General features: G+C 43.4%; 3 protein-coding genes across 4 annotated transcripts in view; 1 reads left to right on the top strand and 2 right to left on the bottom strand.

Annotated features, from left to right (window-relative positions):
• Nucleotides 1–669: 669 nt before the first annotated feature.
• Nucleotides 670–13,445, bottom strand: tnpo3 (transportin 3). Of its 2 annotated transcripts, none has more exons than XM_020657308.3 (23): nt 13,201–13,445; nt 10,056–10,256; nt 9,125–9,198; nt 8,819–8,975; nt 8,556–8,699; nt 7,657–7,832; nt 7,436–7,574; nt 7,140–7,286; nt 6,121–6,228; nt 5,944–6,035; nt 5,638–5,777; nt 5,320–5,511; nt 5,075–5,166; nt 4,908–4,984; nt 4,768–4,828; nt 3,841–3,981; nt 3,540–3,656; nt 3,118–3,212; nt 2,778–2,934; nt 2,496–2,663; nt 2,296–2,408; nt 1,972–2,054; nt 670–1,274 (listed from the first exon to the last, which is right to left on the bottom strand). In XM_020657308.3, exons 1-22 carry the CDS (start codon nt 13,318–13,320, stop codon nt 1,994–1,996), a joined length of 2,772 nt encoding a protein of 923 aa, XP_020512964.2. In that variant the 5' UTR covers nt 13,321–13,445; the 3' UTR covers nt 670–1,274; nt 1,972–1,993. The 2 variants fall into 2 exon arrangements, with proteins under 2 accessions (XP_020512964.2, XP_020512965.2); XM_020657309.3 differs by having other exon boundaries at nt 670–1,246.
• A 6,007-nt stretch (nt 13,446–19,452) lies between these two features.
• On the top strand, nt 19,453–24,684 carry opn1sw1 (opsin 1 (cone pigments), short-wave-sensitive 1). Its single transcript, XM_029282020.2, has 5 exons — nt 19,453–19,807; nt 22,894–23,062; nt 23,147–23,312; nt 23,946–24,185; nt 24,415–24,684. The coding sequence occupies exons 1-5, from the start codon at nt 19,468–19,470 to the stop codon at nt 24,514–24,516; spliced, it is 1,017 nt and encodes a 338-aa protein (XP_029137853.1). The 5' UTR covers nt 19,453–19,467; the 3' UTR covers nt 24,517–24,684.
• An 87-nt stretch (nt 24,685–24,771) lies between these two features.
• The window catches only part of calua (calumenin a), a 9,172-nt gene continuing 6,485 nt past the window's right edge, over nt 24,772–27,458 (bottom strand). The window contains exons 6-7 of the mRNA XM_065951076.1: nt 26,592–26,791; nt 24,772–26,510 (exon numbers count right to left, since the gene is read on the bottom strand). Coding sequence (XP_065807148.1) covers nt 26,406–26,510; nt 26,592–26,791 — 305 coding nt within the window. The 3' untranslated portion in view covers nt 24,772–26,405. The remainder of the gene's footprint in view (nt 26,511–26,591; nt 26,792–27,458) is intronic.

The following is a 27,458-nucleotide window of genomic DNA, read 5'->3' as shown; positions in this document are numbered from 1 at the left end:
CAAAGTTAGCAGAGTCGGTCGGGCGTTCGATCCCCAGCTCCTGCTGCATCATGTCCGATGTGTCCTTGCGCAAGACACTTAACCCCAAGTTGCTCCCACTGCTTCATCAGCAGTGTATGAATGGAATAAGTTCAAACTGATGGACACTTTACACAGCAGCCTCTACCATCAGGGTTTGAATGTGTCGGTGTGACCTGCGGTGTAAAAAGGCGGGTTATAAGCCTCCTGACAAACCGTTGCACTATGTCCGCTGTCAATCAGGTCAGCTGAATAACTCTTATCCTTCATCAAATCAAAACTGATGAGTCATCAAAACATTCACCCCCCGTACAGTGTGTGTCCATCCAGACATGAGCTAATCACACCTATTTGGTTTTTTGAACCAGGCTGTAAACATGTTCATCTCTGCTGTAAAAACAGGCTTTTTAGAATGGGTGTGTATGTGACTTCCTGTGCTTCTGCAGCCAGCCTCTAGTGGACACTCCAGGAACTGCAGGATTTGACACTTCATTTTTCAACACTGGAGTTTGCCGCATGCTCTCGACACATCTTTGTGTTGTTACCTTCACACCTTCTGATGAACAGCAGCGTTTAGGAGTGTGCGTGAAGATGCAGAAAATCAAAGTTAGGGTCTGAAAATGAACGACTCCGACATTAAAACACACAAAATCATTTCAGCTGTTTTTTATTGTTTTCAACAAGGCTACATCACCGATGATGTCATGGTGTCAGTCCCTCTGTCTCCTTGCTCAGAGTTCACTCCATCTCACTTTGTGGAAAAAAAACACAACTAAAATTCAATCAAAGTTAAAAGGTCAAAGGTGACGCCAAATCCTCCAGCAATCAGCCTGTACAGGCAGCCGCTCAGCCAAGAGCATTATGGGAAATCTTTTGGCTCTTTGTATGGCACGGACAAAAAAACATCTTGACCAAAGTCCCAAAAATAAATCTTCTCTTAAAAACTGTTGACCAGGCACGTCCTACGATTTATAACTGATGAGGATCCAACAGGACTGATCCACAACAGTTCACTTTGTCAACCCCGCCCACCTGCAGGACCCGACCCCGTCCACCTGACACCTGCTGCAGGTGAGGTCAGGGGTCGGGGTTGGAGGACTTCACTCTGTCCCTTCAGAGTGCAGCTTCCTGTTTCACATTCAAAGTCTCTCCTCCATCATCATCCTGTTTACGTTTCGTCTCGTCCGTTTGGATCGTCGTCTGCAGTCGCAGCTTTTTGCCGTCACCTCTGAAAGTTGGTCAACAAAAGATTTAACCTGAAAGAAAGTGAACGCCATCAGCTCACCTGTACTGTGTGTATTACCTGTACTGTGTGTCATTGTGTGCTGTGTGTAGTTACCTGTGTTGTGTTGTTACCTGTGTTGTGTAGTTACCTGTGTTGTGTAGTTACCTGTGTTGTGTGTAGTTACCTGTGTTGTGTTGTTACCTGTGTTGTGTGTAGTTACCTGTGTTGTGTTGTTACCTGTGTTGTGTGTAGTTGTGTGTAGTTACCTGTGTTGTGTTGTTACCTGTGTTGTGTGTAGTTACCTGTGTTGTGTAGTTACCTGTGTTGTGTGTAGTTACCTGTGTTGTGTTGTTACCTGTGTTGTGTGTAGTTGTGTGTAGTTACCTGTGTTGTGTTGTTACCTGTGTTGTGTTGTTACCTGTGTTGTGTGTAGTTGTGTGTAGTTACCTGTGTTGTGTGTAGTTACCTGTGTTGTGTTGTTACCTGTGTTGTGTGTAGTTGTGTGTAGTTACCTGTGTTGTGTGTAGTTACCTGTGTTGTGTTGTTACCTGTGTTGTGTGTAGTTGTGTGTTGTGTGTAGTTACCTGTGTTGTGTTGTTACCTGTGTTGTGTGTAGTTACCTGTGTTGTGTTGTTACCCGTGTTGTGTGTAGTTACCTGTGTTGTGTTGTTACCTGTGTTGTGTGTAGTTACCTGTGTTGTGTGTAGTTGTGTGTTGTGTGTAGTTACCTGTGTTGTGTGAAGCTTGCAGCTATCGAAACAGTCTGGTGAACTCTCTGATTGCCCAGCACACCTGCTTACACTCCTCCGCACTAAACAGAAAAAACAGAGACAGTGGTTACCATGGTTACAGTCACCTGTGATCTCTTGATATTTCTCCCCTCACTCTGGTCCACATGTCCCTGAACCCCTCACTCTGGTCCACATGTCCCTGAACCCCTCACCCTGGTCCACATGTCCCTGAACCCCTCACTCTGGTCCACATGTCCCTGAATCCCTCACTAACCCATGTTGCCACGGTTACTCATGTTTACTCGGCTGCTCGTGTCTCACCTGGTGACCTGTTTGTGGAAGTCTGTCAGCTGTTTATGAGTGACGGTCACGGCTCCTCCAGTTGTTTCCTTTGGTAAACCTTTCAGAGCGTTCTCTAACCAGCGACAGAACGTCTGGAACAAACACAGAGAGACGACATCAACACCTGAGAATCACAGCTGCCTCACCTGAGAAGGAGCCAGGCTGTTTGTCATACTCACAGGTCGGTCGAACAGCATGACCTCCCACAGCACCTCGGCGACGTCGGGCAGTGTGTACGGCGGCAGACAGAAACAACACGAGTGCATCAGCTGAGTGACGAGCTGCTGGCCGTGCTGCTCCATGGCCTGACCAATCAGCTGCTTCCTCACCTCAAAGTCCTCCTCGTGCTAAAGACAGACGGAGCGTGTTTTTATTTTTCATGTTGAACACTCGTCATCGACTTTTTCAAATCCTTGTTTAAGTTTCAGTATTTTTTATTCTTTTAAATATTTGGGACTCACGTCGTTGGCGACCCCCGTGTGGATCAGGTCTCTCACAAACTTCATCACGCTGCAGTTGGCATCTCGATGGTCCAATGAGGCGGCTGCGATGGCGCACTGGATGATGTGTATGATGACGCTGCTGCTGAGCAAAGTGACCGGACTCCTCTGGACAAACCTGAGTGACAGACGACAGGTGGTTTCAGGTAGATCAACAGTTAAAGGTGAAGGTAAATATACAGGTAGACACACAGGTATACATACAAGTATATACAGGTAAATATACAAGTACATACAGGTAGGACGTACATGTATAGGAAGATTTCAAACAGATTATTGGGAGATTTCATTGCTGACTCACCTGGTGGCCAGTCTGAACAGGTCGTCCACGGTGTCTGGATGATTCCTCAGACCGTTCTGCTGCTCCAACAACTGGAAGGTCGGCATACACAGAGCCTGAGGAAGAGGGGGGGGGTCGTCATCATCATTTTAACCTGAACACCTGGTGGACAGGTGTGTGTTTGTGTTGACCTGGTGGACAGGTGTGTGTTTGTGGTAACCTGGTGGAAAGGTGTGTGTTTGTGGTAACCTGGTGGAAAGGTGTGTGTTTGTGGTAACCTGGTGGAAAGGTGTGTGTTTGTGGTAACCTGGTGGAAAGGTGTGTGTTTGTGGTAACCTGGTGGAAAGGTGTGTGTTTGTGTTGACCTGGTGGACAGGTGTGTGTATTATTAAATGGTGGACAGATGTGTGTATTTATTAAATGGTGGACAGGTGTGTGTTTACCTGTAACATGTCGAGCAAGCCTTGCCTGCAACCCTCCTCCATGCCATACTCATCGACCAGGATGCTGCCCAGGTACAGGAAGCAGGAGTGTGGATACACCTGGTACACACTCACCATCTGATGACAACAGGAAGTAAGATGAACAGGTGTTTTCAAACTACCAGGTGAACAGGTAAACTGTCCTGTTTGTGTGTCTCTATCACCTGTCCAAACAATCAATGAGGCCATCACTGATTATAACATCCAATCAGTCCATGTCAATGCTAATGTCAAAACAAACTGAGGCTAAGGTGTGTCTCACCTGAGTGACCAGAGGCTGCAGCAGGGAGGCGGAGCCTTTCCCAACACATCGTACAGCGAACCTGAGACAGCGACAGCATCGCTCCACGATCCGGTTATCAGCCTGATGAGTGTTCAGAGTCTCCGACAGAACAGGCCAGATCTACAGGTGAGTCACATGACACAGGTAAGAAAACCTATGATCTACAGGTGAGTCACATGACACAGGTAAGAAAACCTATGATCTACAGGTGAGTCACATGACACAGGTATGAAAACCTAAGATCTACAGGTGAGTCACATGACAGGTATGAAAACCTAAGATCTACAGGTGAGTCACATGACACAGGTAAGAAAACCTAAGATCTACAGGTGAGTCACATGACACAGGTAAGAAAACCTAAGATCTACAGGTGAGTCACATGACACAGGTATGAAAACCTAAGATCTACAGGTGAGTCACATGACAGGTATGAAAACATCAGATCTACAGGTGAGTCACATGACACAGGTAAGAAAACTTCAGATCTACAGATGAGTCACATGACGCAGGTAAGAAAACTTCAGATCTACAGGTGAGTCACATGACACAGGTAGGAAAACCTCAGATCTACAGGTGAGTCACAGGTAAGAAAAAACACTGCAGATTTACAGGTGAGTCACATGACTGGTAACTTGACACCAGTAACACTTCCACAACACTCGGGCGTACCGCTCAGGTGTAATTACGACCGCCAAAGTGTATGCCAAACTCTCATTTACCCATAACCTGTTTAATCGCCATAGCAACCTCAAGAGAGAGAGAGCGACAGAGAGAGAAGTCTGCAGGCTGAGGTTCAACCTCTCGTGCAAAAACTGAAGTTTATTAAGCCATTGTTTGAATATAGGTTGGTATGTTTTTCTTAAACGCCTCCTTCAGGTAAAACTCAGGTGAGTTCAGGTGCCTTACCTCCTGTATGACTTTCTGACATGGGTGTGTCTGTCCGTTCTCTACGATGGGGTTTGTGTGTCTGCGGACAAAAACAAAACAGTATGAAAATCTGCCTGCTGGCTTTGAATACAGGTAAATGAATATACAGGTAAACTCACCTGAAGATAACGGCCAATCTGTCGAGCCACACGGTGGGATCAGCTGATTTACCATTTGTTGATTCATCGGTCAGAAGCTGAAAAACAAGAAAACAAAAAAAGGTTTGTTTTTTTTGTTTTTTTTGTTTTAAAGAAACTTTTTAAAAAACGATTTAAATGAGACTCACCTTTTTAAGAGCCAACACCTGAACCGCACACAGGTCGCTGAGACACTCGGCGATCTTCTCCAGAGGAAGACGAGCCAGGACCAGAGCGGTACCTGCACAGGTAGAGAAACAAGTCACAGGTGTTCTGCAGGTGTTTTATAATAAAGGTGTGGTAGTGTACCTATAAGCAGGCTCTTGATGGCCACTCACACTAGGCATACCTGCATAGACTAGTGTGAGTGTGCCATACAGGTGTAGTGTTGTACCTTTCAGTAGTCCCACGGCGGCCTCAGTGGACAGGGCGAAGGTGTCCAGCGAGCGGGCGATTTCCAGAAGACCGTGGAAGTGCTGAGCCATGTGATCTCTGCACACCGAGCAGATGTTGTGGATTGCTTTCGCTGCTGCCGACGCCAGAGGCTTCTCCCGGAGACCTTTCATCAGGTAGTTCAGCACGGGGTCTGACGGGCGGAACACACAGGTAAACACACTAAATCAACTCTACAGGTGATGCAGGGTTCTCAAGTCGATGGAATAAATGATTAAGAAGAAAAGGAAAAAAAGACTAAAAGGTCAGGAAGTCATACCGAGGAATCGGGGGTTTCTGTCGACCACCTCGCTCATCTCTCCGACCAGCTCGATGCTCGTGTAACGCACCGCGATGTGGACGCTCTCGGGAAGTAGAACCACCTGCTGCAGAACCTCCGACAGCGTTGGATTGTTCTCACTGCAAGGAAACACAAGAGACCTTTTAGGCTGAAATTCTACCAACAATAAATAATATTCTGTTCCTGTGGTTCCCCAGAATATGGTAACCTTTAAAATCTCTCAAGACCTGTTACATCAAATGTTAAAAATAAATAAACTGTGGTACGAAGGCTTTAGCGACTCACGGATCGACACTCTTTGCGATGGCCGCCATGATGAAAAGAACCGCCTCCGTCACCTCCCATGAAGGGCTGCCTTCTTTCAACGTGGAATACAACTGAGGACAAACAGAGCGTCTTTGAAGGAAGAAAACAACTGAGGGCAACAATTAAACATTTTACACAACAACACATTTATGTTACCTGTGAGAAACACTCCATGGATCCAACGAGGAAAATGACGTCTTTAACGAGGTCGGAGACTCTCATCCTGAACTCTCCGAAGTCGTCGGTGTCTTCCGGGATTCCCTCCTGATGGATACAAAAGCGCTTTATTTTGAAGGTTCCTGATGCTTTCAGACAGACTTTGTTTACATTCTTACAGAACGTTGTTGATCATAATAAACAGGAAATAGAAAATGCCTTGGATTTCATCTATACATTTACCAGAACGCTAATGCAATGCTAGCCAAATACCTAATGCTATGCTAGCCAAAAACCTTTTGCTATTCTAGCCAAATACCTAATGCTATGCTAGCCAAATACCTAATGCTATTCTAGCCAAATACCTAATGCTAAGATAGCCAAAAACCTAATGCTATGCTAGCCAAAAAAGACCTAATGCTATGCTAGCCAAAAACCTAATGTTATGCTAGCCAAAAAAACCTAATGCTATGCTAGCCAAAAACCTAATGTTATGCTAGCCAAAAACCTAGTGCTATGCTAGCCAAAAACCTAATGCTATGCTAGCCAAAAACCTAATGCTATGCTAGCCAAAAAAAAACTAATGCTATGCTAGCCAAAAACCTAATGTTATGCTAGACAAAAACCTAATGCTATGCTAGCTAAAACCTAATGTTATGCTATTTAGACCCATAAGTATTTTTCAAACAGGTTGAAGTATTGTTGGAGTCCCTCGTCTCGTATTAGCCGTTAGCTTGTTAACGAGTTTCATACATTACAAATGGAGGGTTTGACTGTGACCCTGTTGCTATGGTTACACCTTTAACAAACGAGCTGACGAGAAGCCAGAGCATTTATTCAGAATGTGAACAGTTTCCCCCAGAACTTTTTCTTGTACACTATCCAGTTTGTGCGTTATCATGAGTTTAGTTAGTCTGAGTTTGCTGGTGCTCCCCCCTTAGAGGAGCTTGGACCCCGATGTTGGGCAGCAATGGTCTAGGTGACAGGAGGTTCTGTGTAGACCAGGTCAGAGGACTCACGTGGTCTGGGTCGAGCTGACAGTGTCGGGCCAAACAGTGCAGCAGTCTCTGGATGTACGGCCTGAAGATGCTGTGAAGAGCTGCATCGTTGATTTTATAAAGGTGTTCTCCCAGACGGTACCAGAAGTTAAAGGAGATCTCGACCACCTGGATCCAAAACAAAACCAGGATTATTATGAGACCCCCAAAAGAGCAGGGTCCACAGAGTCCACAGAGTCCACAGGGAGCAGGACGTCTAAAGAACGGATCATGTTGTGGTTGTTATGAAATGTAACGCGTGTTGCTTCCTTCCGTACCTCGTACTGGGGGTGTCCTGCACAGATCAGCAGCAGCTCCAGGGTCCTCAGGTCCCCCATGCCCTGACCCGGGCTCCTGACGGTGGTTTCTAAGAAGGTCTCACAGAGTTCGGTGAAGATGCGGCAGTAGTTCAACACTCTGAGGAGAGAATGGAGCGTGACTTAAAGGACCAACAGCGTCTTTAAAAACACAATAAAACAGCAGCTTCCTGTGTCCTCACTTGTCCAGGTCTTCTCGGGCCACAGCCATGTGATAGGCCGTCTCCAGCGTCAGGACGCCCTGGAACAGCTGCAGAGCCAACGGCATGTGCGTGTCGACGTTCTCTATGGCGTACAGAGCCGAGCACACGCAGTCCGATGCCGCCTCGTGGAGGTTTGTGGACGTTTCATCCCTCTGCTGTTGAGACCGACAAGAACATTTTATTTATTAAATACTTTAATGTGTGGCCTCGAATAAAGGAGGCAGACGACCTGCTGACCAGTCAAACCAGTATCAACCAGTATCAACCAGTATAAACCATTCAGACCAGAACAAACCAATCAGACCGGTCGATAGTCAGACCAGGATAAACCAATTCAACTGGTATTAACCAGTCAGACCAGAATATACCAGTCAGGCCACAGTCAAGTATAAACCAGTTAAAATGGTGTAATACAGTCAGACCAGTATAAACCAGTTGAACTGGTATAAACCAGTCAGATCAGAATAAACCAGTCAGACCAGTATAATCTAGTAAAACCAGTATAAACCAGTCAGACCAGAATAAACTAGTCAAACCAGTCAGACCAGTATGAACCAGATGAAACGGTATTAACCAGTCAGACCAGTATAAACCAGACAAACTAGAATAAACCAGTCAAACCAGTCAGACCAGTGTAAACCAATTCAACTGGTATAAACCAGTTGACCTAGTATAAACCAGTCAGACCAGAATATACCAGTCAGGCCATAGTCAAGTATAAACCAGTTAAAATGGTGTAATACAGTCAGATCTGAATAAACCAGTCAGACCAGTATAAACCAGACAAACTAGAATAAACCAGTCAAACCAGTCAGACCAGTGTAAACCAGTCAGACCAGTATAAACCAGTATAAACCAGTATAAAGCCATGAGCTCACCAGGACTTGGAACAGGACCATGAGCAGCTGGTTGCTGGCCATGAAGTTGCTGTCCAGGACTCCGAGGTTGAACCAGCTGCCCAAACATCGAAACACTTTGATGAACATCTTCTCGTCGTTCCCCGTCTTCTCCACGCAGGTCGTCTGGCGTTCAAACACAAACCAGCAGAAACGTTAGAACTCAGCGTGCGCTACATGCTAACGGCTAACTGGGAAAAGACGAACGTTGGGCCTTAAACAGTAAAAAATAAAGCGCCGCTGACCAGCAGAGTGACCACGGTGCTGGAGTAATACGCCAGGTCTTCGATGATCTCTGTCCTGCGATTGGCTCCGATTCGTAGAGATCGACTGTGAACTTCCTCCGGCAGCACAGTGAGAATCTCTATGAGGAAGGGCATGGAGCTGATGTCATTGTTGTACCTGAGGGGGGGGGGGGGTGGAGAGGGGGGGTGGAGAGGGGGGGGAGGGGCGGAGAGACACGGCGAGTCAGAACCGTTCAAACTTACACCGCTTTATAAATCCAAATCTGAAAAACAGTCATTCTTTCTGCTGATTGTGTGAATTCCTACTTTTCTATGAGCGTGTGAACACATCCTTTCCACGAGGCCATCTGAAGAGCGAGATCTGCGATCGCTAAAGCGAGCTGCGAGTGAAAGAGAAGAAGAAGGACACGAGAGGAGAGAGATAAGCCGACAAGTCAAAACAAAACAACTCGATGAAGCGACATTAGAAACACAGACTTTCAGATTAAGAGGCGGAGTCAGAAAGTTTTCCTGGAGTCTGAATCAGTGCAGAAATATTTTTTTAAATAATTGTCTAGATTCTGAATCAGTGCTGGGAGGTTTTCCTTCAGTCTGCACAACGGTAAAAAACATTTTTCTTGGTCCGATTCACTGTTGCAAATTTGTCCCAACAGTTTAAAATCTGCAAAAAGTTTTAGTTTCAGAATAAAATAAATACATTTAAAATCCTTTGTTTTAATTATTATTACTTAAAACAATAATAGCAATTGTTACAATTAGATATATTACAAGTGAATAGGCACTGGATTTGTGTGTTCTTTCTCTTATTTCTTTCTCAATCAGTACTTTGCATACAAACTATTATTGTAATTATTGTTACTACAATTATTGATGCTGTTGTTAATAGTATTATTATTAGTGTAGTTGTAATATAGTTATATTATAACTATATAGAATTGCCTAATTGATATAGGGGTATATTAGAAGTACACTTGCTAAATCTATTTAAGTATATGCATCTAGATTTTCTCTGGTTATTCATGTATTATTATTATTATTAATTTATTTATATGTTTTTGTGTCTGTTTGAAACACACCACAAAATGTTCATACTGACAGTGGATTTGCTTGTAAAGTTTATGTTTTCAAAGTTGTAGGACACGCCCACTCAAATTTCCCGTGAGCTTTCCTAAAAGGTGCAGGTTCTGAGCGCCTGCTGTTTTTTTTGAGGGTTTTCGGGGTGGTACATGTATGTTACCTGTGTGACGATGATGGGCGACAGGTCTTTGAGGTTCTGGATGTGGGTCAGCAGAGAGTCTCGCAGTGCATTGTGGGTCTCGGGAGGAAGCTCGTAGAAGGATGTCTGGATCTTCATCTTCATCGTCTGAGCAGCGAAATAACACGACTCCACATCCTGCTTGAGCTGCAGCAGCTGGTCTGAGATCTCCCATGCGTACATCTGCAGGACAGGAAGTGATGTCATTACACCTGGTGACACCTGAGCGGCACAACTGATCTACATGATGTAATCATCCCCCCCCATCGTCACACCCAAAAATAAATGAGGCAATTTGGATTGCAACAGAAATCCACAATCGTAATCTTTGCTGCTTGTTGCAGCGAGGAGGCCGCGCAGGAGGGAGGGAGGGATGTTGTTATGGCTACACAAGTAATCGTGTTATCGCTGTAGTAGTCAAGCAATGTTTTCTTTTTCAGCCAGGTGTTTTTGTTTTAACCTGTTGGATGGAGGCCTGGCTATAACGCTCGTGTTTTGACAACATGTTGATGCAATCAGATGAAACTAAGGAACATGTTGTCAACACGTGTGCTGTGTAAATCACAGGAACAGAAACTGTGCTTTAAAGTTTAAACATAATATGCACTCTTATCTTTTTGTTAATTAATCCAGCAGTACAAAACAGCGTTCTCACACATGGCATGTTTTCTCATATCGCGCTGGCCTAGTTCTAGTTGTTACAATGACTCAGCAAAACTACGAGAGAGCTGAATAACATCAACAGCAGCCAGCAGCGAAACAAATCCCAAACAACGACATCAGAGGGTTAAAAATGTAATGAATATTAAAATATTTAACACGAGACATTGCATCAAGAGGAAGAGGAAGTTACCAGCAATTATCTCTCTCTCTCTCTTATTCGCCTGCAGAGCAACTTGTCTGTTGATCTTAAATGACGATCTCACACAGATTTAAAAACTTAATTATGACGGCAGGGGAATAAACTAAGGCTGGCGTTAATATAACCACATACATGACAAATATTTCTGTGTGTGTGTGTGTGAGAAACATCAACGATCACAGACGTGATCAGGCTGTCCGGACTGTTAACTCTCCTCAGTTAAAAACAAAAACAGAACTGTGACAACATGACGCACACACACCACACACTCCAATCTGCACACTGACACCCTGGACACTTTACACTGTTTACATTATTCTATAGATTCAAATAATTCTTTTTTCTATTTTACTGTATATATGTGTGTTAGTAATTTGAGTGTTTATTGCACGGCCTTGCAGAACAGTCTTCACATTTCACTGAACATCTGTATGAGCATGTGACAAATACAAATCTTGAATCGTCTGCTGGGGAACAACAGGTCAATCAGCTTCACATCAACAACAATCAAGTCTGGGGCGCTGGTGGCGCAGTGGTTTCTTCCAAGCAGGCGGCCCAGGTTCAAATCCGACCTGTGGCTCCTTTCCCTGCATGTCGTTCCCCACTCTCTCTCTCTCTCTCTCTCTCTCTCGCCCCAATTTCTGACTCTATCCTCTGTCCTATCACTCAAATAAAAGGCACAAAAAGCCCAAAAATAAACCTTTAAAAACAACAACAATCAAGTTAGGGCTGGGCAATATATCGAGTTTTTAAGATATATCGATATATTTCCAAACAAGATATAGGGTAAGACGATCTCGTTAATATGGATATAGTTTAAGTTGCATTAAAATAACGTTACAGAGGTGCCAGGTCTCCTTCTTCTCATCTCACTGATGATGACTGACTGTCTGCTCCTCCTCTCTCTCTCTTTTATTGGATTTAAGGAACATTTTTACTTCATAATATTACTTTTTAAATAGATTTTAAGGTTTTCACTGTTAATAAAATACATATCGATATATATCGAGTATCTCCATTCAGCTGATCAATATCAAGATATGAGTTTTGGTCCATATCGATAACGCCCAGCCCTAAATCACGTCAACAATCAGGTCTCAGAGTGTTTGAGTCACACCAGGAACCAGAATCTAAATCAACAGATTGATCCAGCAGGTGACCCCCCCCGATCCAGCAGGTGACCCCCCCTGATCCAGCAGGTGACCCCCCTGATCCAGCAGGTGACCCCCCCCCCCCCTGATCCAGCCCCTGATCCAGCCCCTGATCCAGCAGGTGACCCCCCTGATCCAGCAGGTGACCCCCCTGATCCAGCAGGTGACCCCCCCCCCCTGATCCAGCCCCTGATCCAGCAGGTGACCCCCCTGATCCAGCAGGTGACCCCCCCTGATCCAGCAGGTGACCCCCCCCTGATCCAGCAGGTGACCCACCTGGATCCTCAGGTGGTCTAAGTTTGTAAACAGCTGAGCTCAGTTTGACAACAGAGAAGAGTCAGGACTACCTGTGACACCTGCATGGACTCATTTCTCATTATTTATTCAATATCTCACCTGCACGGATCACCTGCACAGATCACCTGCACAGATCACAGATATGTAATATTTTTTTTTAGTTGTTTTTTTTTTTTTTTAGCTCTACCTGAGTTCTCTTCCTGAAACACCTGGAGGCAGAAATGTGAATTATTCCAGCAGGGTTTGGTTTGTGGACTTCCTGTCTGTCACACACCTGAACAAACGACCACTGACATGAAACAGTTGACCTGTGAGGGGACGAAGAAGAGACCACCGGCGTAAACTTTTGACCTGTGACGTGAAGCCAGCTCCCACTGACGTAACAAACCTGTAACGTGAAGCCAGGAGACTCATGAGCAGTTACATTAGCCATGCTAACATGCTAACTGAGGCCTGCTGGAAATCCTCAGAGACTCAAACACGGAACCTGCGAGAATCTCACTTTCACCGAATGACGTCATCAAACCCGCCGCAGCGTTTGATCTCTCCGCTGTTAACGGACGGCTGGCGGAGCGGAAGCAGAAGCTAACAGTTTGTGTTTTGATTCCATTCATTTAGCTAGCCTAGCCTCGGTGCTAACGGCAGCTCCGGTTCCACTGAGCCTGCGCAGTTCGGTTCAGCCGTCCGTAGTTAACCCGGTTTAACGGAAAAACCCGGTCCATTCAGAGCACACTGACCCCCCCGCCCCCTCCGGACCCCGTCCTCCCACCTTGCCGCCCCGCGGGGTCGGTCTCCCGGCCTCTCCCCATTTTCTCACCGATCTTTGGAGCTCCCCGAGCCACACCGACGCCCGCTCCTTCCCGGCCGGGTCCGGGTCGTGGTACAGGGCTTGGACCGCCTGGTAGACCAGGGTCAGGTTCGGTTTGCCCCCCTCCATGTCTCGGGTCAGAAGCCGGGATGAATAAGGCAGAAAGTTACAAACACGGCGGATCCGAGGAGTGCTACACGGTCTGAGTGTCGACCGCCATCTCGCACAGGCTTCCCGCGTGCTACCACGATCCCCTACCGGAACAAAACACGGGCACGAACATCAGTTCCGCTCTGCCGTGACAGGAGGACTTCACAGGAGCACATTTAGAAAAGTTCATTTTACTGTCATTTAAAAAAAAGTTAAGTTTATTTTACTGTGATTATAAACAAAAAGCACATTTAATATAACTGATTAAAACAACAAAAGTTAATTTGAATAATTATTTAAAAAAAAAAAACCTCAAAGTGTTTTGAACTGTGATAATGAAGAGATACAGTGGATTATGGAAAACTATCTTACATTCAATTTAAAATTGTATCCACTTTATCTGTTTAAGAAAGTCCGTCCCTCTGGGCAGGAGAAAATGTGCTGAGTCACCCTACAGACTGGGATCTGGTGGACTCAGGACCAAAATAGTAAAACGGGCTCCTGCTCGTCACCTGAGAACAAAAACACGTCACATGTTTACAGTGGAATAGTTTTATCCACTGGAGGGCGCATTACCACTTTTTGTCCACTGGAAGGGCGCCCTGGTGGACACCAGACTGTATTAAGATTATTATTTACAGTCTATGGTGGACTCGACATGAACATAAAAATGAAAACAATAAAAACTTAAATATAAAAAAATATGAAAAGTCCTAAATATTAAAAAAATGATTTAGAAAACATGAACTGTTCTAAGACCCGTCTCCTCTGATCAGGATCACCTGCATGTAAGGTATCTGTTTCATCACCTGTTCTGATATTTAACCCTTTATTTACCTATTAGCCTGTCTCACAACGACAAACTCACAGGGTACCTGAACAGATATCTCACCTGAACAGGTAGACCAAATGAACCATTAGAAGAGGATGAACAGGGCGTGCGCTAGTGGCGCAGTGGTTAGGGCGCGTCCCATGTGTTGAGACTCTCGTCTCGAGCGGTAGGCCCGGGTTCACTTCCACCCATGGCCCCTTTCCGCATGTCATTCCCCGCTCTCTCTCTCTCTCTCTCTCTCTCTCTCTCTGGTTTCAGACTCTATCCACTGTCCTCTCTCTCTCTCTGGTTTCTGACTCTATCCACTGTCCTCTCTCTCCCTGGTTTCTGACTCTATCCACTGTCCTCTCTCTCTCTCTGGTTTCTGACTCTATCCACTGTCCTCTCTCTCTCTCTCTGGTTTCTGACTCTATCCACTGTCCTCTCTCTCTCTGGTTTCTGACTCTATCCACTGTCCTCTCTCTCTCTGACTCTATCCACTGTCCTCTCTCTCTCTGACTCTATCCACTGTCCTCTCTCTCTCTGACTCTATCCACTGTCCTCTCTCTCTCTCTGGTTTCTGACTCTATCCACTGTCCTCTCTCTCCCTGGTTTCTGACTCTATCCACTGTCCTCTCTCTCTCTGGTTTCTGACTCTATCCACTGTCCTCTCTCTGTATTAAAGGCATGAAAAGCCCAAAAATAAAAAATAAAAAGAAGAGTATGACTTATTTTTTGTTCTGATCATCGTTTTGATTTTCAGGACTTAAAAAACGACTCCACATCGAAGCCAGACGTCAAAGTAAAAGGTGACACAGAAAATGGAGACGTCGCGAATTGGCCTAAACTCCTAAACAAAGGAGTCAAAATGAGTTTTAAAAATGAATTTTATTGTGAAGCAGACAAAAAGAAAAGGAAACAATCAGGTTCTTCCCAAACACAATTACAATCAGGACATTCAAATTTAAAAAACAAAGAAAAACTCTGTGGAGGAAGTTTACTTTGAAAAACCTTTGAAAAGAGTTCAGTAAGAAGATGATGAAAGTTATGGCAGGTCTTCCTACATGCACTATCAAAACCCTGCAGATAATCCACAAAGAGCACGTCTCCCTCCACTGGCTCCCAGTTACTGCTCACTTCACATTTACAACCCTGCTGGTCGCTAACAAAATGGCGCCAAAACGTCTCCTCCTTACTTTAACTCTCTCATCCAGGTCTACACTCCCCCCCCCCCCCACTACGCTCTGCCAATGAAAGACGTCTGATCCAACCTTCACAACAGGTCCTAAGGCGCTGACTAGACTCTTCTCCTCTGTCGCCCCCCGGTGGTGGAACAAACTACTAACCTCCTTTAATCTGCTGAGTCCCTCTGCACCTTTAAGAAAAAGCTAAAGACCCAGCTCTTTATGAACACCTACGACCTTCATGACGATGATGATGATGATGATGACATTTTAGGATGGTTTTGATGCTGATAAGAACTCTCTAGAACAGCTGACAATGATGTGCTCTGCCTCTGGTCACTTCCTGTCAGCACCTCTGGTCACTTCCTGTCAGCACCTGTGTGTCCGATCAGACTTAAAGCTGTTTGTTTTGCTCCTCCTGATGTTGTTTCCTCCTCTCTCTGGATCCTCGCTTGCCTTGCTCTTACTCTCTGAAGGGCGTCGGATTAAAGCGTTTGATAAATAATTTGTAGAATTGAAAGTGATGAAGATGAAGATGATGATGAAGGTGAATATTTGTGCAGGTGTTCATCCTCAGAGTGAGGTCGTATCATACCCATGCTTAATAAAAGTCACAGTCTGGTTATGATACAGCCCCGGCTCTGAAGGTCAATTATTTGAGATCTTTTTGTAAGAATCTTTAAAGTCTTCTCGTCTATCCAAACAAACAAAAAACACAGAGTTTGAGTTCACTTCAGAAGATTGAAAGACAAAATGTTACAAGATTGTTAAAGATTTCGAAATCAATCAATCAATCTTTATTTGAAAGCGCAAATTCACAACAAACGTTATATCAAGTCACTTTCCAAAAAGAGAAGGTGTCTACTGCACTCTGAGTTAAAACAACAATGTTAATCCGTCATGAGCACAGAGCAACATTTAGTTACAGAGGCAAGAAAAATAAAACGTCTTTTAAGAGGCGGAAACCTCGAGCAGAACCAGACTCATGATGATTCTGCAGAAACTGTGCTGGGCTTGGAGAGTGGGATAGAGGGAGATGCAGGAAGAAGGATAGGGACAAAAGTATGGGGGGAGGGGGTTCATAGCTGCACGCTGTCCCCCAAAGATCCAGAGGAACCTACAAGACGAGAGCTTAGGAGCTCTGAAGGAAAATATGTGGTTAGTAACTTACACAGTACATGAAGATTTGATATGATCTGAATGCTCAGAGAGAGAGAGAGTGAAGGATAGATAGGAGGAGAAATATTTTTTAACAGATTATTTAAAATAATTATGGTTTTTCTTTACAGATTACTTGAGGTTTTTAAGGAGTTTTACTAATTATGAAAGATTGTTCAAGATGTTTTAAAGATGATTAAATATAGAAGGATTTCTGTTGAAAATTAAAACTCACCTGCAGGAGGTTTGAACTGAAGCTCCGAGGACGAGAGACGATGAGGAGACGATGAGGAGACGATGAAGAGAGGATGAAAGTCAATGAAGACACGGCAAAGAAAGGGTGAAGAGACAACAAGGATAAAGAGAGGATGAAGAGGAGATGAAGAGGCAACGGAGAGACAATGAAAAGATGAAGAGATGAATAGCAGAGTCTATGAAGAGAGAATGTGGAGATGACAAAGAGAGGATGAAGAGACAACGAGGAGAGGAGGAAGAGGACATGAAGCGACAATAAGGAGAGACGATGAAGAGACGATGAAGGGAGGATGAAGACAAGGCAAAGAAAGGATGAAGAGGAGGTAAACAAAGATCTGTTGAGGATGAACAGATGACCCAATGACTAGCCAAAGTGATGAGAAGACAAACACCTGCTGACTGGATGGAGGGATGAGTTGATGATGGATGGAGTAAGTGGTTGACGGAGTAAGTTGATGATGGAGCTGCGGGGGCTTTTTAAGAAACTGCTCACGTTTACGTCATGATCGGATTAAACCTCCCTCTCCTGTTGGAGGTCTTAAAGTCGCTGCTCCGGCTTTTTGTCTCTAATCTTCTTTACCGTGGATCTTTTCGGGGATTTAGAGGATTGGTGGAGTTGACCTGCAAGGTAAATCGGAAAACATCCGGATTACATCTGAACTCAGACGGAGTGAAACTAAAGATTCTTATTGGATTAGCTGGCTGCTCTGAGCCGCTCTGCTTGCGTCCTCCAGACTACAGATTTATGACTTATATATATATACATGCAGAGTAAATGTTGTAAGATATGTCTACATTTAAAGATTTATTTAAAACACAGGAACAACACAAAGCATCACCGACCAAACTGAACTGCTCTAAAAGTTGTTTAAAAGTCTGATTGCATGATTTAGTTTAGATACATTTTCTGGCTTTCTGGTGTATTTATTGTAGGGACAGGACGAGAGAGAGAGAGAGAGAGCGAGAGAGAGAGAGAGAGAGAGGGTGGGGAATGACATGCGGGAAAAGGAGCCAAAGGTCAGATGTGAACCCAGGCCGACACCTTCAAGGTGGTTTACATTATTTTAAAGAAATCTGTTAATATGTGATTAAAAAAAGGAAAAATAAAATCTTGCATCTCGTCTCCTGTCTCCTGTCTCCTATCTCTTGTCTCCTATCTCTTGTCTCCTGTATCCTGTCTTCAGGTCTGATGACGGCTGGTGTCTGGCGGTGTTGTCCTTCGTAAATTTGTAGTTGTTAAACATGTCAGTCACACAGACTCTGCGTAGGTTTGAACTATAACCTTGACTATGACTTCTTACTGTCCTTTTATTTATGCTCTTATCTTGTGCTTTAACTTGGTAATTTTTTATCTTACTTACTTTGTCTATTTATGTTTAATATGTATAAATACTTTTTATTTTTATTAATGTTATTGTTGCTTTTTTTTTTTTTTTTTTTACAATTTATTCTATTTCTTTTCCTGCTCTTACCTTCTTATTGCTGTTATCTTCTGATTTGCTTTTTATGATGGTTCTTATGATGGTTCTTGTGATGGTTCTTGTGATGGTTCTTGTGATGGTTCTTGTGATGGTTCTTGTGATGGTTCTTATGATGGTTCTTATGATGGTTCTTGTGATGGTTCTTGTGATGGTTCTTATGATGGTTCTTGTGATGGTTCTTGTGATGGTTCTTGTGATGGTTCTTATGATGGTTCTTGTGATGGTTCTTGTGATGGTTCTTGTGATGGTTCTTGTGATGGTTCTTATGATGGTTCTTGTGATGGTTCTTATGATGGTTCTTGTGATGGTTCTTGTGATGGTTCTTATGATGGTTCTTGTGATGGTTCTTGTGATGGTTCTTGTGATGGTTCTTATGATGGTTCTTATGATGGTTCTTGTGATGGTTCTTATGATGGTTCTTGTGTTTCTTGGGTTCTTGTGATGGTTCTTATGATGTTCTTATGATGGTTCTTGTGATGGTTCTTATGATGGTTCTTGTGTTTCTTGGGTTCTTATGATGGTTCTTGTGATGGTTCTTATGATGGTTCTTGTGATGGTTCTTGTGATGTTCTTATGATGGTTCTTATGATGGTTCTTGTGATGGTTCTTATGATGGTTCTTATGATGGTTCTTGTGATGGTTCTTGTGATGGTTCTTGTGATGGTTCTTATGATGGTTCTTGTGTTTCTTGGGTTCTTATGATGGTTCTTGTGATGGTTCTTATGATGGTTCTTATGATGGTTCTTATGATGGTTCTTGTGATGGTTGGGTTCTATATGTCTGTTGGGTATCGTGCACTTTGGGTTCTTTTCTGTTGAATTGTATTGAATTATTTTTTAATATTTTGCATTTGTTCTGTTCTTGCTGTTGTTTATGTTCTTCTGTGTTTGCTTTAGTTTGTTCTTGTTTTTGCTGTTTGTCAAAGCACTTTGTAAACCTGTGTTTTTAAAAGGTGCTATATCAATAAAGTTATTATTATTATTATTATTATTATGCGGCACACTGGGGATGTCCGGCCGTTTTCCGACTGAGTGCTGTAAGCAGATTAAAGTACCGTGCAGGAAACCTCCCTGAGGAGGAGAGGAGGGTTAGACGGATGACAAAGGTGAAGATCCTAATCCGCAAATGTGACTTTAGAAAAAGTAAAGCAGCTCATCGGAGTAAATCTTTTGTGTAAGTGGTTTACGTATGTGTATATAAAGAGGCTGAAGGCAACAGGTGTGCTAGACAGCTCATCATGGGGAAATACTTCCATCTGTACGAGAACATTTCCAAAGTGAGTCCCTTCGAGGGGCCCCAGTATTACCTGGCCCCTTCCTGGGTGTTTTACCTGCAGACCGCCTTCATGGGCTTCGTCCTATTTGCCGGAGCGCCGTTAAACTTTGTTGTTCTTCTCGTCACGGCGAAGTACAAGAAGCTTCGAGTCCCTCTAAACTACATCCTGGTCAACATCTCTCTGGCGGGGTTCATCTTTGTCACCTTCTCCGTCAGTCAGGTGTTCGTCTCCACCATGAGGGGCTACTACTTTCTCGGGTACTGGATGTGTGCTATGGAGTCCGCCATGGGATCTGCAGCAGGTAAATAACATCTGCTATAGGTAGGTGACATCATCTTCAGGTAGGTGACATCATCTTCAGGTAGATGACATCATCTTCAGGTAGATGACATCATCTTCAGGTAGATGACATCATCTTCAGGTAGATGACATAATCTTCAGGTAGATGACATCAGTTACAGGTAGCTGACATCATCTTCAGGTAGATGACATAATCTTCAGGTAGATGACATCAGTTACAGGTAGATGACATCAGTTACAGGTAGATGACATCATCTTCAGGGAGATAACATCATCTTCAGGTAGATGACATCAGTTACAGGTAGATGCAATCAGTTACAGGTAGATGAGATCAGTTACAGGTAGATGACATCAGTTACAGGTAGATGAAATCAGGTACAGGTAGATGACATCAGTTACAGGTAGATGACATTAGTTACAGGTAGGTGACATCAGTTACAGGTAAATGAAATCAGGTACAGGTAGATGACATCAGTTACAGGTAGATGAAATCAGGTACAGGAAGATGAAATCAGTTACAGGTAGGTGACATCAGTTACACGTAAATGAAATCAGGTACAAGTAGGTGACATCAGTTACAGGTAGATGACATTAGTTACAGGTAGGTGACATTAGTTACAGGTAGGTGACATCAGTTACAGGTAAATGAAATCAGGTACAGGTAGGTGACATCAGTTACAGGTAGATGAAATCAGGTACAGGTAGGTGACATCATCTTCAGGTAGATGAAATCAGTTACAGGTAGATGAAATCAGTTACAGGTAGATGACATCAGGTACAGGTAGGTGACATCAGTTACAGGTAGATGACATCAGTTACAGGTAGATGACATCAGGTACAGGTAGATGACATCATCTTCAGGTAGATGAAATCAGTTACAGGTAGATGAAATCAGTTACAGGTAGATGACATCAGGTACAGGTAGGTGACATCATCTTCAGGTAGATGACATCAGTTACAGGTAGGTGACATTATCTTCAGGTAGATGACATCAGTTACAGGTAGATGACATCATCTTCAGGTAGTTGACATCAGTTACAGGTAGATGACATCATCTTCAGGTAGATGACATCAGTTACAGGTATGTGACATCATCTTCAGGTAGTTGACATCAGTTACAGGTAGATGACATCAGTTACAGGTAGATGACATCATCTTCAGGTAGATGACATCAGTTACAGGTAGATGACATCATCTTCAGGTAGATGACATCAATTACAGGTATGTGACATCATCTTCAGGTAGATGACATCAGTTACAGGTAGGTGACATCAGTTACAGGTAGGTGACATCAGTTACAGGTAGATGACATCAGTTACAGGTAGATGACATCAGTTACAGGTAGATGACATCAGTTACAGGTAGATGACATCAGTTACAGGTAGGTGACATCATCTTCAGGTAGATGACATCAGTTACAGGTAGATGACATCATCTTCAGGTAGATGACATCAATTACAGGTATGTGACATCATCTTCAGGTAGATGACATCAGTTACAGGTAGGTGACATCAGTTACAGGTAGATGACATCAGTTACAGGTAGGTGACATCATCTTCAGGTAGATGACATCAATTACAGGTATGTGACATCATCTTCAGGTAGATGACATCAGTTACAGGTATGTGACATCATCTTCAGGTAGATGACATCAGTTACAGGTAGGTGACATCAGTTACAGGTAGATGACATCAGTTACAGGTAGATGACATCAGTTACAGGTAGGTGACATCATCTTCAGGTAGATGACATCATCTTCAGGTAGATAACATCAGTTACAGGTAGATGACATCAGTTACAGGTAGATGACATCAGTTACAGGTAGGTGACATCAGTTACAGGTAGATGACATCAGTTACAGGTAGGTGACATCGGTTACAGGTAGATGAAATCAGTTACAGGTAGATGACATCAGTTACAGGTAGATGACATCATCTTCAGGTAGATGACATCAGTTACAGGTAGATGACATCAGTTACAGGTAGATGAAATCAGGTACAGGTAGATGACATCATCTTCAGGTAGATGAAATCAGTTACAGGTAGATGAAATCAGTTACAGGTAGATGACATCAGTTACAGGTAGGTGACATCATCTTCAGGTAGATGACATCAGTTACAGGTAGATGACATCATCTTCAGGTAGATGACATCAGTTACAGGTAGGTGACATCATCTTCAGGTAGATAACATCAGTTACAGGTAGATGACATCAGTTACAGGTAGATGACATCAGTTACAGGTAGGTGACATCAGTTACAGGTAGATGAAATCAGTTACAGGTAGATGACATCATCTTCAGGTAGATGACATCAGTTACAGGTAGATGACATCAGTTACAGGTAGTTGACATCAGTTACAGGTAGATGAAATCAGTTACAGGTAGATGACATCAGTTACAGGTAGATGACATCATCTTCAGGTAGATGAAATCAGTTACAGGTAGATGACATCATCTTCAGGTAGATGAAATCAGTTACAGGTAGATGACATCAGGTACAGGTAGGTGACATCATCTTCAGGTAGATGACATCAGTTACAGGTAGGTGACATCATCGTCAGGTAGATGACATCAGTTACAGGTAGCTGACATCATCTTCAGGTAGATGACATCATCTTCAGGTAGATGACATCAGTTACAGGTAGATGACATCATCTTCAGGTAGATGACATCATCTTCAGGTAGATGACATCAAGTATAGGTAGATTACATCATCTTCAGGTAGATGACATCATCTTCAGGTAGATGACATCAGTTACAGGTAGCTGACATCATCTTCAGGTAGATGACATCATCTTCAGGTAGATGACATCAGTTACAGGTAGATGACATCATCTTCAGGTAGATGACATCATCTTCAGGTAGATGACATCAGTTACAGGTAGATGACATCATCTTCAGGTAGATGACATCATCTTCAGGTAGATGACATCAGGTAGAGGTAGATTACATATGTAACAGGTGACTACACCCTGTGTTCTACATCTTATCTCATGTATCTCGTCTCCTGTCTCCTGTCTCCTGTCTCCTGTCTCCTGTCTCCTGTCTCCTGTCTCCTGTCTCCTGTCTCCTGTCTCCTGTCCTCAGGTCTGGTGACGGCCTGGTCTCTGGCAGTATTGTCCTTCGAGCGTTACCTGGTCATTTGTAAACCGTTTGGAGCGTTTAAGTTCGGCAGCAACCACGCTATGGCAGCCGTGGCTTTCACCTGGTTCATGGGGATCGGCTGTGCGATTCCTCCTTTCTTTGGCTGGAGCAGGTAAGGAACACACCCACCTGTGTGAGGCCACCGCAGGTGATTCAGACACGGCCTGGTGGTAACCCCGTCACATCTCTGTCACAGGTACATCCCTGAAGGCCTGGGCTGCTCATGTGGACCTGACTGGTACACTCACAGTGAAGAGTACCACACCGACTCCTACACCCAGTTCCTGATAGTGACCTGCTTCATCGCCCCGATCACCATCATCATCTTCTCCTACTCGCAGCTGCTGGGCGCCCTGAGAGCTGTGAGTGACACCTGATCAATACTTAATATGTCACAAGACAAAAAACTAAGCTCACACTTTACTTCTGTGCAATGAACTAACTGGACAATTTCAGGACCGAAAAATGTAAATATAAAGTAAATAAAGCGCAGAAAAAGTAAGGATATTTAAGTTTGGTAGAGTATTTCTTTGTTGTAACAAAGCTTCTTGGCAGAAAGCCTGTTTCCCTTTTAAACGGTGGCACATTTGTACGGAATATGCATTTGTGGGATGAGCAGCAGAGCCGAGTATGTGAGGCGCACCCATGAAAAACTTGCCAAATCTTCTCTGATTCTGTTGACTCTTGATTGGTGTCGTTTAGTGGATTGGATGATTGAAGTCTAAAGGGTGGCATCCCATCTTTCAACCCAATGCCCATGAGGTTGTGTTGGTCACAGTGGGATGAACAGCACACCCCAAGCTGATCCCACAAGTGTTCAGTGGGGTTGAGGTCCATCCTCTCCCCTCCCAAATTCTGGAGGTAGTCTCTGATAAACCCCGCCCTGTGGGGTGCGAGCGTTGTCGTCTTGAAGGATTGGGTTCTGTCCCACACTGTGGAGATATGGGAAAATTAAAGGTGGTGTTCTTCTTCTTCTTTGTGGATTTTGTTGTCAGGTAGCAGCTCAGCAAACGGAGTCGGCCTCCACTCAGAAGGCGGAGAAAGAAGTGTCCAGGATGATCATCGTCATGGTGGGATCCTTCGTCACCTGTTACGGCCCGTACATGTTCGCCGCCATATACTTTGCCTACTCGTCAAATGAAAACAAAGACTACCGACTGGTCACCATCCCCGCGTTTTTCTCCAAGAGCTCGTGTGTGTACAACCCCTTGATCTACGCCTTCTTGAACAAACAGGTGAGCCAACACACAGGTGAGAAAACACACAGGTGAGTTTATGCGCACACACAGAAAACACACAAACACAAACTTCCTGTGATGATTGTACTTTCAAATTAAAAGAACTAGAAAATACTCAATCGACTTGAATATATTGTAAGATAATGAAATAAAACCTGATGGTTGTCGGTGTCGGTGTGTGTGTGTGCGTGTGTGTGTGTTTGTGTGTGTGTGTGTGTGTTTGCAGTTTAACGCTTGCATCATGGAGACAGTGTTTGGAAAGAAAATGGACGAGTCATCTGAAGCTTCTACAAAGACAGAGACGTCCTCGGTGTCCACAGCTGCGTAAAGTTCGACGACAGACGGACATTTATCGACTTTTTAAATGGACTATTTTTCTCCAGGAGGTTGACGAACATTTTACATCAAAAAGTGATGTTTTACTGTAGAACATGTTTTGTTTAGTTCCTAGGCAACAAAATATAATATAATAAAAATATGAACTTTTTGTTTTAAACTGTTTCTGTTTCATCGTTTGAACTTAGCAGTGCCTTCTTAAAGGGCCGGCACACCAAAAAAAAAGAAAACAATAACAAAAACAGAATTATAACTGTATTTTTTTATTTAACAACAGAAAGGTCAAGCCCGGCGTACACTGTACGGATTTCAGCTCAATCGCCCGCCGTCAGTCGTGTAGTGTACACTGAGGCACGACGCCGATCACCACTCACACAGCTCTCCTGATCAGTGAATTTCCTACATGTTTGATATTTTGAAAATACGCCTGCTCACAATCGCACTTTCTGAGCAGAGCCACGAGCGGATTCCTAGACTCGGATTTTCCCCCCTCCTCTAACTTTGCAGACAGCGCCTGAAATCATCATGGCAACAGAAGGCACAAATATCTGCGGACCTCCAGTTGACAGGAAGTATGATGATTTAGCGGCTAGTTAGCTTGTGTTTATTGCTAATGCACTAACAAGCACACGTTTTTTTTTTTTGCTGGTGTGTGTAGCCAAGGCAACTGAAATCAACCTCTGACTGGGGGAGTTTTTTTTTTTCTAAAATTGTGACTGCTCCGTCTCGACTTTACTCACACAGTGCGAGCTCTCAGGTCCCACAATCGGGTCGTACAGTGAGAGACTTTCCTACCACCGTACAGCGTACACCAGGCTTTAGTGTCATTATTTATACTTTGATATCAAAATATTTTACAGAACTTTCAGATATTTAAAACAAAGTCTCATGAAGTTTAGTGAAACCACAGGTGGCGTTATAAACACAAATGAACACTGAAGGCTCACTGCTAAAAACTGAGAGGTACAAAGAGGTAAAGTGAAATCATCGACGTAGCGTTTACAAAACACAGCAAATATCAAAGTCCAAATAACTGAAATGTAAAGATGAAACTCGATTAACCCTTTGACTTGCATTGTAACCACGTGGTTGACCTTTTTTCCGCTGCCATATTGCTGTATTTAAAACTCTGAAAACCTATCTTTGGCTGTTTATCCTCGTTCACCTCATTGAATAGTGTATGTAACACAGATTATGTCCAATGGGTGGCGCTGCTGTACATAATTATCATTGTCTTAAAACTGTGGAAAATACCGGGAGTGATTCAACTCCTCAGAAATCTCACAGAATAAGAGCAAACGTCCGGGTCACGTATCATTTATAGATACTCTAACAATCATATTTTAGTTGAAGGAAATAAATTTGACAATAAAATATATATCTATGATTCCTCACAAAACATGGTCTGCACAAACGGCCTGGCTCACATCACTCATGTCTTATTTTGTTCACCTTTTCTAACCATTGCTACTCATTCAATTTGTTAAATTAATTATATTTTATTTTAACAAGTTCTACTCTCTGTGATGTTAAATTTGAAAAAACTAAACATTTTGTTGCAGAAATGAAAGAAATCCATTCATGCCCAAAGTAACCCTAAACAGTCAACCAGCTGGTTGACCTGCATATCTGCTTCCTGATTGGGTAATCTGAAAAATATAACCTGAAATGTTGCTTAATGAAGAGGCAGGAACACAACTTTACCAACAAACAATCTTTTGCGAATGGATTTCTTAGTGTGGAAGTCAAAGGGTTAAAAAAAAAACTTCAGAGTAAATCTGAGTAAATAACAAAACTCCAAATGTGTTAAATTCAAGATAAGTGTGTCTGAATAAATAACTTTAAAAAAGGAAAAAAAAAAACAGATTTTCTTCTGCGTCTCTAGAACTCGTCGTGTCGTAGCAACGCCTCGCCGAAGTCCGTCACCTGACTCCCAACAAACACGTCGAATTTATTCAGGATTTCCTGTTTGCTGAGTTTCCCGTCCTGAACAAAGACACAAGGACGGGTGATGAACAGATGTTTACACAGGTGTTTAAAAACTGAACAGGTAAGTTTGAGTCTCACCTTGTTGGCGTCTGACTCGTGCAGCAGGTGTTTGGCCTCGGCTTCAGCGTGGTCATAATCTGACGGGAGGATCCAGTCCAGAGTTTCCTCTTTGTCCATTTTCCCGTCTTTGTTTTTGTCTCTGAACTCCATAAACTGCTGACGTTCTGACTCCACCCACTCCGGATCCTCCGACTCCTCCTCTGCTGTGTACATGTCCCCTACAGGCCAGACACAACGATCACAGATCTCAAACCACTCAACATGAGCAAAGACTTAAGACCAGACACAACGAGCACAGAGCAGACTGAACACAATGATTAGAGATTTACAATTAAATAACATGAGCACAGAATTAAGACCAGACTCAACGAGCACAGAGCAGACTGAACACAACGATCAGAGATTTACAATTAAATAACATGAGCACAGAATTAAGACCAGACTCAACGAGCACAGAGCAGACTGAAAACAACGATCAGAGATTTACAATTAAATAACATAAGCATAGAATTAAGACCAGACTCAACGAGCACAGAGCAGACTGAAAACAACGATCAGAGATTTACAATTAAATAACATGAGCACAGAATTAAGACCAGACTCAACGAGCACAGAGCAGACTGAAAACAACGATCAGAGATTTACAATTAAATAACATGAGCACAGAATTAAGACCAGACTCAACGAGCACAGAGCAGACTGAAAACAACGATCAGAGATTTACAATTAAATAACATGAGCACAGAATTAAGACCAGACTCAACGAGCAGAGAGCATAGGTAAGATAACATTAGCAAGATTTGTCACAAAAATTTGATCTCCTTCGATCCAGCCTATTCCGTTACTTCCAGTTTCGACATTTCCTCCAACATCATGATCCCGATT

Source organism: Labrus bergylta, chromosome 23 (assembly GCF_963930695.1).
Source record: "Labrus bergylta chromosome 23, fLabBer1.1, whole genome shotgun sequence".
NCBI classification, from domain to species: domain Eukaryota; kingdom Metazoa; phylum Chordata; class Actinopteri; order Labriformes; family Labridae; genus Labrus; species Labrus bergylta.
Note: the sequence above shows the minus strand (reverse complement) of the source record. Positions and strands in the feature narration are given on the sequence as shown.

Excerpts from the sequence above, each read along its gene's own strand:
- tnpo3 (XM_020657308.3), bottom strand. The coding sequence starts at position 13,320 with ATGGAGGGGGGCAAACCGAACCTGACCCTGGTCTACCAGGCGGTCCAA. Across the intron at positions 6,036-6,120 it reads CCATGGAGTGTTTCTCACAG|TTGTATTCCACGTTGAAAGA; the intron begins GTAACATAAATG and ends GTTTGTCCTCAG. Across the intron at positions 2,935-3,117 it reads CTGTTCAGACTGGCCACCAG|GTTTGTCCAGAGGAGTCCGG; the intron begins GTGAGTCAGCAA and ends TCTGTCACTCAG.
- opn1sw1 (XM_029282020.2), top strand. The coding sequence starts at position 19,468 with ATGGGGAAATACTTCCATCTGTACGAGAACATTTCCAAAGTGAGTCCC. Across the intron at positions 19,808-22,893 it reads CGCCATGGGATCTGCAGCAG|GTCTGGTGACGGCCTGGTCT; the intron begins GTAAATAACATC and ends TCCTGTCCTCAG. Across the intron at positions 23,063-23,146 it reads CCTTTCTTTGGCTGGAGCAG|GTACATCCCTGAAGGCCTGG; the intron begins GTAAGGAACACA and ends TCTCTGTCACAG.